Raw genomic sequence first — 13,529 nt, 5'->3', positions numbered from 1 at the left:
ATCCCAATTTGTCAAGTTATGTAGAACACTTACTTCCCTTATTTCACATCATGGTGCAAAAGAGTAAATGTAAAATAGAACATTAGAGCAGTTGCACTGATATAAGTTATCAAATGGAGATGAAGGCATCAGGTACCTAATTCAGCAGCTTTCATTGCAGCAACCTTTGCTGCATTTAGGTCATTGGCACCCTCCGAGTTATTCACATGTGCCTCTCCTCCGATGACTTTAGCATCAACCCCAACTTGCTTTGAAGATTGCTTTTCATCACCTGCAGTTGTAGAGGACTTTGTAACTAAAAGATTTAAATAACAAATCCTTGTAAAACAACCAAGAAAACAATATCATGAAATACAATAAATCATAGGAAATAACCAAATGATTACCATCTTTATTGTAATCAGCATCCCTTTCAGAGCTAAATAACCTGGGCTTTTTAGCTATAGACTCTTGTTTTTCACTCCCAAAAACAGGTTTATCTTCATTCTGCTCATATCTATCCTTGTCCCTGTTAGCATCCCAGTCATCATGTTTCTTCTTTTCCTTTTGACCGTTTAGATCCTTTTGGTCATCCTTATAAGAATCTCTATAGCGATGCACATCATGATCCCTTCCAGAATCATTTCGACGATCACTTTTGTAGTCTCCAGAACTCCTATGATAATTCCTTTTCTCATCCCAACCATCTCTGTCCTGCCTGTGCCGGTCCCTATCCTTATCTTCAGAGGTTGTGAGTGTATGTTTCCTACCAGAGCCAGCTCTGTCAGGAGATGAATCCTTATCCCTAAATTTCTGACGGTCTAGGGAAAATGAGTCTCTCTCTTTATCCTTACTTCTATGCCCTGAACCATCATATCTATCACGGGAGTATTTGTCTACATTTCGCACATAGTCTCTTGACCTACCACGTTCACTTTCTTCTCTTGTATGATCAGAGTGACCAGCACGCCTTGATTCCATACCGGAATGGGATGATCCCTGGTAATGTCTCTCTTCATCATCTGCACGCTTCTCATGTCTGCTGTACTCATCGTGCTTAGAATAACCATGGGAATTCCTAGAGGAATATCGATCAGAATGTCGATATGAATCTTTGCCAGACTGACTACGACCAGAATCCCTATATTCTCTCTCATCCTTCCTTCTATGTTGATGCTCAGAAGCTTTTGCAGGATCTCCCCTTGAAGAGAATGGACTAGTGCCACGTTCATTCTTAGGACTCCCTGTTAATGCATCCAAAAAACCATAATTAAGTACCACAAAGGCAATGAAAAAATGTGAAACCCCTTCAAGCCGCGTTAAGGCCTTATAGTTCCATTAAACCATCAGTATCCAACAGCATTCTTGATCAGACTTGAAATTTTGTCTTACAGGTTAAGAGATGAATTAACAAAACATCAGTTAGAACATGATCAATGCTTCCAAAACAATCAATGCACCATATCAAAGAGAGCTATATAGTTCATTACTCCCCATCAACCGAATATGATAAAATAACAACTTAAGTCGTCTTCAGAGGAAGATATAAAATAATAATAATAATAATAATAATAATAATAATAATAATAATAATAATAATAATAATAATAATAATAATAAAAGAGCAATACATGTGAAAAATTCTATAACGGTCTGCATAAGATGTGGCAAAATCATAACTCATACCTGTAAATACATAGTAAATTACTACATCAGTTAGTAGATTATGTTCAGTCAACTTAACAAGATAACTCATTTACTACATTAGTTAGTAGATTATGTTCAGTCAGCTTAACAAGATCTGCTACTAGTTGCTAACTGAAGCAAAATACTATCTATTTTATGCTTTTGAGCTTATGAGTTCCAGTCAATAATAGTATCATTATTTGTTTGGTAAAAGAAAAATTTGTAAATGAGATTTTTTTTTTTTTTGGTGTAAAAGAGAAATTTTTTAATGACAAACAAAAACATCATGATAACAATGTAAAGGAAAAGGCATCCTTCCCTAAATGTAACGAACAATGATAAGTTAAAAAACAAAAGTAAGTTCTCTAATAATTCTGGACGCAAAGATATCCCTCTAAAATGAAACTGAAAAAATAATTTTATGACACAATAACTACAAAGACAAACCCTGATCTTTGAAAACCCACGCATCTTCTTCCAGTAAAATACACAAAACAACAGCAGAAGTAGCACAAACCCAACCCCCTAAACTTTTTAAGCAATATATACTGCAACTTGCTAGCTAGACATAAAACATTTCAGTTTGGGACTGTCTGTGTAGGTTTCAAATCGACACAATTTAAGTTCGTTTAATAGACAGTTCAAACTGGCCCAAATTTCAGCTACCCAACCCAATTTGTTTGGTAAATATTGCATTTTGTGTCAGGTCAGTTTATGTCAATTTCACCCATAATGGTTCTTAAGTTATTTTTGGTTAAAATTGGCTTAATTGCTAACAGATTGATGCAATCAAGGAAAATTAAATTTATGGATTATTTTGATATTATTTTTCATATTAAAATTAAGATGTTTATTTTTCTATTATTTAGGAAATTTACTTACGAAGTAGCATTTTCTAATTATTTGAGAATTCTATTGTTTAGAAATTCCTAGTTAGTGTTGGTTTTATATTGCCAGTTAGATTGGTTTAGTATTTTCTTATTTTGAGCTTATCATGACTATTACTGACAATTGAGAATTTAATAGAAGTTTTGAGAATTTTTGTTCCTTTTATCTTTAGGTGTTAATGTTATTAGTCCTACATCAATTTGATATCAAAGCGAGCTAGACCAAGATTTCTCAATCCCTCCCTTGACCGTGTCCATGTAGCTGTTTTACATTCACCAAACAAATTCAGTTGATTACATTTTGTTGATTTCTCGGAATCCAATAGCATGATTTTATAGCCACGAGTTCACATGATTTGCAATTTGCAAGGAAACAACTTTCCTAGTAAAATGCAGTCAGTTTGCAACTAAAAGACAGCAGTAAAGCTTTCCTAGTGAGATACAATTGCAAACTCAAGATAAAAGATAACACTGCAGAAACTACAGCCAACTTAATATTCATGTTAAGTTAGGTTGTTTTCTGACAAGGATAAAAAAATTGCAAGAATGATAGATAAAAAGGACATATTCAACAAGCAAGAGCAGATGCTCTTTTCCATAGTACTTTGGAAGAAGCAGGGCAGTAGCATATTCTCTTTCCTACAGTGTCGGCATTTATTCAATTCTCTACAAAGCTCAAGGTCAAGATTTCTCCAATCATTGGAGAATGATGCAGTGAAAAGAAAAGAAAATTAGGAATTATTTTGATTTAATTTTTCATCTTAAAATTAAGAAGATTATGTTGACATTATTTAGGAAATTTTAATTAGGCATTATTCTAATCATTTGACAATTTTTTTTGGAATTTCATAGTTAGTGTTGGTTTTGTATTCCTAGTTAAATTGGTTTAGTGTTTTCTTATTTTGGGATTCCTAATCCTAGTAGTAGCATGATTAATCATTTGTTTATAAATACTTTATGTAATTTAGCTACGCATTTTCCTAGAAAGAGCTTACTATGATTATTATCAAGAATTTATTATTTAATAAGAGTTTTGAAAATTTTGTTCCTTTTTCTCTTTGAATGTTCTTGGTTCTATGTCAAACATGTTCTAAATGGACCAATTATTTTGATTTACCAGATGGACTTGTACCAACTGAAATTGAAAGGCCTAAAAAAATTTTCTTCTAGATGATTTTCTTGTTTATCAAGGGCTTTGAACTTGGGAGTCATTGAGAGCATCACCGTAACTTTGTCATTGCTTTTCAAAAAATAGAATTAAGGAAGACCCACTTCTTGGACCACTAGTAGAGAATATTTTATTTCTAAAGATCTATTACAGCTACACAACAATGAACAATCCATCTTGATCTTTTTGGTCACAGCATGCAATCTCAAATGGAGATTTGAGAGATATCTTGAATGCTTGACTAGAAGAAGGAATTGGGATTTGAGACAGAAAATAGCCTTGTAAATATGAAATTGTTTTGTTCTTTCAAACAGAATAGAACTCCTCGATTTACTGGGTAAAGAACTCAAACGACACTCACTGACCCAAAAAAAATGCTAAACATATTTACAAACCAAAAAAATGACAGAATAGGCAGCAACACAATGACATTGGTTCGGGTTAGTTGGTTTAAATGCCAAAAAAATAAAAAATAAAAAATAAATAAATAAAACCCTTGCTAACCATAATGCCAAACCCAATTTTCCAATTATCAACTAATATACATACCATCTACCTCACACGAATACATGTCAATCAAACAGATATCATCAGCAGCATGACATAGACATTGAGCCCATAACAAGCACACAACTCCATAATCAATAATCCCCTCCTTATCAAATGCACTATAAAAATGTGATTTTCCTTCAAACAACCAAGAAACTTGAGTATCCCAAAATAAGAATTAAGGATCTAACTCGAAACCAAATATTGGACTCCCATAGCATTCTTAAACATGAAATGGCTTGATAGCATCCTGCTAACAAATTGGAGTTGATAAACTTAAAATTATCAATGCCAACAGTCAATGGATATATGCTCAACCAGCATCAATCAACGCCTTACATTGATGTTCCTGACTTAGAAAAAGGAATTAACAGTCACTTATTAAGCTAACAGCAATTAATGACTGATAGAAAAAGTGAATTTGATAATCTATATGATAGATGAACCCATTCATCTCTCCACTAGTGGGACAGCACACTCTTATGTATTACAGCCTTTTCAGTGGGATGGTTGGGTTACACCCAGAAGTAATATTTGCCATCATGACTTCATCAGACACTTTTGTAGGATACTAGATGCAGTAATAGTGTAAAACATTTCTTTCGATTACATAGATTTGTTTTTGTGACCTTGACCTAGTGTTCCTTTGCCCCACCAAATCTAAAGATCCACTTTCAAATGTTGATCTAGATAATTTAAAACAAGAAAACCAATCCACTTTCAAATGTTGATCTAGAAAATTTAAATCACGAAAACACTTTTCCTTTAGACCAAGTCTTGATGATCCATTATCCTGGTGCATCACGTTTGATTTTACAATGCCAACCATTGGCCAATTCCAGTAAAAACATATTGGAAACATTGGGTTCTATTATCCCAAACCTGAATTGACTGCATGTATTGGATTACCACTGAGAACCAAGTTCCTTAGCCCAGTTCCATTAGACACATTTTTGGCATATGATTTTTGAATTTTATTTAATGTGATCATTCATATCCCGAAGAACACTTTAATTAGCAGCACACATTCATTTGTACAAAAACATAAATAAATTATCACAACTAATGGAAAGTTCAACCCTTAATACAACTAAAAAATGAAAATTGATTTATATAGCCAACTCCAACTAATTACACTAGAAGCTTAGTTAGCCTAAATAATCAAACATCAATCCACAGCAAATCGGATCATCCCATATGCTAAACCAAGCAATAAGCACAACATGAACCACTGCAAAACTGTACTGATTGGAACCTAAGCCAACCAACTAACCTTCAGATGAAGATGATCCATCAGCAGGAGATCGGCGACGGTACTTCCTATTGGCTACATGATTTGAAGGTTTACGGAATGCCGCTTTTGTCTCAACATTGTCTGGGGTTGGAGATTGCATGTTGGAATCCATTAAGTCTAGCACCTGAAAGAGCGAATGTTTCTATTTAAAGTGTTTGGAACAGCATTATAACCCTCTCAGACTGCAAATTACAACAACAACCTCCCATTGAAAAATATTATTTTTAATTTCTACTCCTAAATGCTGTCAGAAAACCAAGCGAACCATTTGAAGTAGTAGTTTCATGGTAAGCATGAATAAATTCCATTAAAAAGACCCCAAAACACCTAAATTCACAAATTTCAGAGAACGAATTAGACTTAACTAAGACTAATTAATTATTTCACAATAAAAAAATTAACAGCAAATGAAAACTATAAACCTTTAAGTGGAAGAAGTAACTGGAACAACAAGAAAAACCCATTTTAGATTTTCTTCCGGCACCAAATAAATATATTGGGAAAAAAGAAAGAAGAAGAAGATGATGATGAATTAATATAAAGCTCGAAATGAATTTTCCCAGCAACCAAACAGGAAAGAGGGGGGGGGGGGGGGGTTGGAAGGAATCTAGGGCTCAAAAAGAATCTCATGCATAAACAAAAAGGCTAAAAAAAATTAAAGAATGATGGAGAGAAGAACCTGTAAGTGTTCTTTTTGGGGATCCGATGGCCGAGAGAGGATTGGATCATACACTGCTATTAGGGTTTGTATTGAGTTAATTTCCGGCTCTATCCAAGTTTTCAGTGTTCGCTAGGTGAACCTTTTGGGCACTTTACGAGACCACGGAAAATACGGAGCCGAGTGGTAATCAGGGATGTTTGAGTACAGGGAAATCTTGACGTTTGACGTGTTGCTATATCATTTGTTTAACCCTTTGTTAGGACCTTGAGCAAGGGAATTGTTGAGAAATGAAAGAGAAAGAATCAGACTAAAAAAATTTAATTTTTTTATTATTCGAGTATTATAAAATATTAAAAGTGTGTAAGCAATTTTAATATAAATAATATTTTATTCTCTTAATTTTTTTTTATTTCACTCTAAATTAAAGTAAAATATTTTAAGTTTGTAAAGAAAAATTAAAAAATATAATTTCTCTTATTTTTTATTTATTTTTTTATTTACTATCTAAATAAAGTAATTATAATAAATCATATTTATTTTCTTTTCTCTTTTATTCATTTATCTCAATCCAAACAATTGTAATGAAGCTCGATATTTATTTTTAGTTTGATTGCCAAAAAAAACTTTAAACTTTTAAATTTTTGCAATTTTATCCTTGGGCAAGAATCCAATTAATTAGAGGTCTAAAAACTTATCTATACAGTGATTCTTACCATAAAGTCATGTTAGCAAATTTCTTAAAAGAAACAAAAATTACAAAACTCACCATCTTGAATTTACGTATTAATCTTCCTCATTTTTGTCTGTATACATATGCACTTAGGTTTGCTTTTACTTCTTCATTTGGCAAGAATAACTAATTTTATCCTTATCCTAGCAAATTACGCTGCCCATACTTGAATTTATAGGATTTTGATAAAAAAAAAAAGTATTTGACTTAATTTATAAAAATTAATTTAAAATCAATTAGTGTTTATAAGTTAATTTAATTTTATAAATATTTAAAATTTTAAATAATTTCATATTTAATTAAAGTATTTATAAGTGATTGATAAATAATTGATACATTTAATAAAAAATAACATATAAATATATTTACTGTTAAATTACTAAAAAAAATATTAAATAAGGAATGTCATAAAATTTTAAAATTAAATATAAAATAATAATAAAATATTTTATGGAATTAATTTATAAGCATCAACGTGAAAAAGCTAGTCTCTAAAAGTGTGTTTGGTATCATTATTGGTTTTATGTTTTTTATTTTATGAAAATCAAAAACTGTTTTTAAATTGTTATTATTTATTTTTTGAAAATTTTTTTTTTAAACTTGTATACTTGCATATGTGAATTATTTTTTAAGAAATAATAAATACAAATGATTGATTAATACTTTTAATGTACATATCCCTTAATTATAATTAATACAGATAAATAAATTAGTCTAAATAAAATTTAAGTTAGTTTTAATTAAATAGAGATTAAATAAATTCAAACGTCATCAACTCCTAATAATTTCAAGTAATGGGATTTCACAATGCTCTCAAATGCTTTTTTTTTTTAATTAGCATAAAAAACAGAAATAAAAAAATATAAAAGGCGAGAAAAAAAAACAAATCTTCTTCCACCATTGTACTTAGAGGTTGTAGAATATAATAACCCTCAATTATCATTTTTTTTAATCCAAATATAACAGTGAAAATCATGATCTGCAGCTTTCAACTTGACCCTTTTTGTTTTTAAAAGCGCTTTTAAATAACCGATAAAAAAGTAAACCAAATGAATATTATCGAATATGTTTCAATTTTTATTCTTAAAAAAATGAAAAACCATAATCCAAAACATTTTTGAACACACCTTTAGCTTATTATTTTTAACTTATAAGCTCAAAATATGTTATAAACTAACAGATAAACTTTATTTAAAAAAAATAAATAAATATCATCTAAGATACATATAATTTGATTTCTAACATAAAATCTCATTGAAGTTTCATTGAATGAGCTCTCCCTCTTCTCTATAACCTCTATTGACTAGTTTATAGGTTATAAAGTTGAGATTTCATTTTAATATATATATATATATTTTAATAAAAATATTACCCTATTTCATCTCTCCCTCTCTTCTCCACTAACGATGTCTTATCTCTCTTTTTCTTCCCCTTTATTTCTTACCTCTCCCATTTCTTCTCTTTCTTCCCCACCTCTCCCTTTTAACATTAAGTGATAACCTCTTTCATCTCTCCCTTTCTTCCCTACCTACAAAGCCATTTCTCTGCTTTCTTCCCACCTCTACCTTGCTAAAGTGGGAGACATTCGTGCATCCTTTTCTCTTTTTGTATTGATTTCACTTTTTTGGGGAATTAAATATAAACCTAGCTTAATGAAAACAAAGGGAAATGATTAGAAAGGATTTAGAAGTCTAGCTTGGTCAAAATTTTTGGTCGAGATTATTAGAGAACATGGGTTTCAATGGCTCTCCCTCTTGTTTTACTGTTAACTTTAACTAATGGCTAAAGGATGCAAAAGGACTAGTTAGGAGCTCCTTTCGATACTAGAGAAGCAGTTGTTGTCCCTTTCTTCCTTCAGTTTTCTAAGCTTGGGTAGATAAAAAAAAAAATGGCAAACCAAGCTTCTATTATTGTGAGGAGCTACTATAAGAGGGAGAAATGGTCAAAGATTGAGAAATTTGGCCCAAAAATTTAGTGGGTTTATATTTGCTTACTGTTGTTCCCTTTCCTTTCTTCCTTCAATTTCACGAGCTTCTGGTTAAAAAAGTGACAGATGGGTTTTTTTAAGGTGTGAGATTGTTGTTTGAAGGAACAATGGTTAGGAAGGGACATATTTTAGGCAAAATTTTATTAGGGTTTGAATAGGGGTTCACTGCTGCTATCAATACTTCCATCCTTATTTTGATTTCTCTCATCTTTCTTTCTTTCTTTCTTTCTTTCATCTTTCTTTCATCTTTCTTTCTTTCTTTCTTTCTTTCTTTTTCTTTTTAACTTAATTTTTTGTTCAATTCTGATAGCAAGAGAGAGGTGGGGAAATAAAGGAAAAGGTGGGGAAGAAATGAGAAGAAACAGAGAGAGGGCATCATAAACAAGGACGAGAGGGAGAGATGGGAGATTATTTTTATTAAAGGACAAAAATGTAATTTTATTTTTTTCTTAAAAAATTTCATGTCAACTTTATAACTTGAAAACCCTCTATTAGAGTTCATAAGGGATTTTATGTTCATTCTAATGAAAAAGTGGGGGCTTTATATTACAAATCAAATTTTAGATACCATACTGTTACAAACCTATAAGTTTAGGTGTTGACAATATAATTTATCCTTTTACCCCTTCTTTATTTCATCTCTTTATGATACTCCTGCACAAAAGGCAAATAGTACTTAACTTTTTTTCCAACATATTGGTAAGCACAATAAATTTTGAAAATCTAAATCCATGACCCATAACATTTTTTTTCAATAATAATATCTTACAAAGTAAAATGGAAAGAATTTTTTTTTTCATATTTTCTATTACTTTCTTAAGAAAATTGAGAAAAATCTTACAATAGGAACCTTTACATTTTTGATCTTTTACATTAAACAATGTGTTTTTATAATGGTTAATGTTTCTTACTTTCCAATTGTTGATCTAGCACAATATCTTTAATTGATATGCCTCCTTACTAATTTTTTCTACAATTTTGTGGGCTAATTTCATTTACTATTCCTTAACTTTGACCTTTATAATAATGTTATCCATAAACTTCATTTTATATCGTAAAATCCTTCCAATTTTGATTTTGCAAATACTAAAATCACTCTTGCCTAATATATATTGTCTGTTTGTAGGGTCCTATGTATGGAATTTTGGGTTTAAAGTAAGAATGAAAAAAAAGAGTGAGCTAGGTCTCTGCTTGGAGAAAATGGAAAAAGATAGTTTGTGTTCTCATTTAATGGGGAAATTTCTTTAACCTTTTTTTTTTTTTTAAGATTGGAAAGAAAGTTAGGAGGGTTGTGTTTGTCAATGGATTCTAGAATGTGGTGGGACTCTTAAGGTGAGTATCTCTAATCTCCATCCTTAAGTGTTATACCAATTGTTATAATTGTGCAGGCTATCTAGTATCAATGCGTTGTGTTAATTTGAAAAAATTCTACTAGGATGAGCTTATGGATGGATGGAACAATTGTGATATGAATAGTGAGATTTCATGATTCAAAAACTCTCTTTAGAGTTTTGAAGTTCCTTATTGAAATGGTGGCTATTATTATTTTAGTCAGTTTGATTTGTAAGCTACTATTGTTATGAGAAGTATTAAAGGAGCTGTATGGAACTAATGTCAGTAGTTAAGAAATGATCAAATATGGGTTGTTAATAAACTATGAAAATGTTGGATTATCTTTAAAAGTATTGAGTATAAGAGTGAAAGAATGTCTAAGAATTCAATTGATATATCTTGCAAGGGTTTGGTTGTTAAAGCGAGACTAAATATATGGCAAGCACGTGGGTAACTTTGGTTAATATAAGAGTTAAGATGGCTATAAAAGTGTATAATACTTTGAAATGGAATTTAATGGATATTGCATAAGTGTTTCTTTTTCTTTCTTTTTAGAGTACGTGGATGCAAGAGTAAAGAAAGAAGATTTGGCAGTTTGTGTATATGTTATTATGCTAATACATGAGCCCAATTACTTTGAGTTAGAGGTTTACACTACCTCTATAGAAATTGAATTCATGAATGATTATTAAATCTCAGTTGTTTAAAGTGCATTAAAATTGAATGTGATTTAGGATCAAGGTTTGATAAGTCTAACGAAAGATGGAATTTGGATTGAATTAAATAATTATTGGAGGAAAAGAAAAATTTTGTAATTCAGATAGTTAAGGAAACAGGGTTCAGTATGTTGTAAGAAATTAAAATTTGTAAATTCTAAGCATTACATAGTTGGGCCATGTAGTTCACTATTAAAATTCTCAAAGTTGATTTTTTATTTTTTTATTCGATGTAATTATTTAGGAAATTATTTTTGAGTCCTAGGATGTGTATAATACTTATGAGAGATAATGACATTAATAAATTATATGAAATATAATTGGTACAATTTTTTATGATCTTTTTAACTATTGATTTTATTTATTCTTGATAAAAAAAAGGAGGTTGTAATATAGTTGTATTTGTCCTATGTTACCGTGGTTTGTTTCATTTGTTAGCAAATTTAAAAATTATACCAATATTCATTTCTAATAAGTTAACAAGGAAGCTTAATTATGGATAAGAGATATGAGGTTCTTAATATTACAGATGTAGCGTGACATGGAATCTAATCTGTTAAACAAATATAAAAATAAAAGAAGAGTTGTTCCATCTCTAATTATATAAAGTTTGAATGTTACAAAATATTATGATATTAGAATTACATTATGTTTTGTGGTTTTTAGTTGATATTGCATTTTATTACTTTATCATCAAACCTTGCATATTAGTAATATGTATTATCAATCTAAAGACTATTGTAACTCTTTATGTAAATTTAAAAATTTTTATATTATATCTATATATAAATGAAGTATTGTTTTGGGTTTTGGGCGGGGGGGGCGGTGAGATCTTCTGTGTACAAAATTAATGGCTTTACCATCTTTGTTAATTTCATTTAGTGGTTTAGCCACTTCTACCATACAATAACAAATCCGAGTATAGTGGCTCTAACACTTCTATTATTTAAAATTAGTGGCTCTACTACTTCTATTATCTAAAATTAATGGCTCTACCACATCAAATATTAGACGTAGTGACTCTTATACTCTTGTTATTTGAATTTGATGATTCATCCTGTCTGAGTTAGTAGCCTAGTGATATGACTCGCCTTAAAACCTGGTAAAAAAGTCAATAGACCCAGTGTAGCAACCAACGTGGCAGTTAAGAAGTCAAACACAATCAAAAGGTATCAAGAACTAGCTCAAAAGTATATTAAATTGGATGATGAATGACAAGTGCTAAGGGAGGAAAGAAGAAACATACAAAATGATGATAGGAGGCAAAACAAAGAAGGGTATAGCTCAAACAGAAAAGATTACAGCTTAGAAAGGCACTTTGCAGAAATAGGGAGAGATTAAGAAACTATAAACCCTTGATTGAAGCAAGATTCAAAGTTTTTGTGTGGATTTAAAATAATGATGAACGAATAAAATGGCCAAAAATGACTTAACTCAGATGCCTCAAACAAATGAGACAAGAGTAAATTATGTTAGTTTCATGAGGATCGTGGCCACACAATTGATGACTGGAGACACTTAAAATATGAGATTGAATGGCTAATAAGGGATGGTAGACTCAGAAAGTTTGCCAGGGAGTGTAATTGAATGACAGACAAATGAGGAACATCCTCCACAAGCAAGGAATCAACAAACACAACAAAAAGACGAACCTATTAGTGTGATAAACGTCATAGCGGGCGGATCGAACATAGGGAAAGTGGGTAACAAAAGGGCAGCAGAAAGGGGAGGTGATCGAGCAATCCTCACAGTAGAAAAGAATGAGTTGAACAAATAATCGATCACTTTTGGCCCAAAGGACCATAAAGTAAATCAACCACATTTTGACCCATTAGTTGTATCTATGCAGATAAATAGGTATACAATCCACCGAGTCCCCATAGACACAAGAAGCTTGGTCAATCTCATCACCCAAGAGGTTTTGGAAAAGCTCAGATATAGACAGGAGAACCTAATAAAAGTGATGTTTCTTTTGGTTGGGCTCGAAGACAAAATAATACTAGCATTAGGAATAATGAACTTAACAATAGTTCTAGGCGATGAAGGGTATGAATGAAAGGTCTACACTGAGATCACTATGGTAGACATTCCATTATCATACAACATAATCCTCAGTCATCTAATCCTGAATAACAATGGTATTGTAATCAGTATGGAATGGCTTTGTATGAAGCTACCTGCACCAAGGGGAATATGAAGGAGCGGAAGCATGAAAAACACAAGTTTAGATTATTGAATTCAAAAATTTTTCATTTAGGGTCACATGCATCATGCAAGATTCATTTTTATCTATTTGATTTCAATGATAAACAGCATATTAAAACCCTTTTAATATATTTTTGGATCTACATTTACTATTTAAGATTTTAGAATTAACAGATTAATTCATTAGAACCCTAGATTAGATCAAGAATAAGTGCACTAACCTTTTGATGCACTGTAGTGTATTTGGCACCTTTGGGATGTGCCTTAGGACACCAGGTGTTGTCCCTCTAGCTTGTCCACACCAAGATCACTAATGGCAGCCTTTGAATAGCTTC

General features: G+C 31.2%; 1 protein-coding gene across 1 annotated transcript; it reads right to left on the bottom strand.

The window, feature by feature from the left end:
* Nucleotides 1–119: 119 nt before the first annotated feature.
* LOC131178655 (uncharacterized) lies at nt 120–6,406 on the bottom strand. The gene is made up of 4 exons (XM_058143932.1): nt 6,243–6,406; nt 5,543–5,687; nt 387–1,223; nt 120–271 (listed from the first exon to the last, which is right to left on the bottom strand). Exons 2-4 carry the CDS (start codon nt 5,673–5,675, stop codon nt 129–131), a joined length of 1,113 nt encoding a protein of 370 aa, XP_057999915.1. The 5' UTR covers nt 5,676–5,687; nt 6,243–6,406; the 3' UTR covers nt 120–128.
* Nucleotides 6,407–13,529: the final 7,123 nt, after the last annotated feature.

Source organism: Hevea brasiliensis, chromosome 3, assembly GCF_030052815.1.
Source record: "Hevea brasiliensis isolate MT/VB/25A 57/8 chromosome 3, ASM3005281v1, whole genome shotgun sequence".
NCBI classification, from domain to species: domain Eukaryota; kingdom Viridiplantae; phylum Streptophyta; class Magnoliopsida; order Malpighiales; family Euphorbiaceae; genus Hevea; species Hevea brasiliensis.
This window is presented reverse-complemented; position numbering and strand designations above follow the sequence as displayed.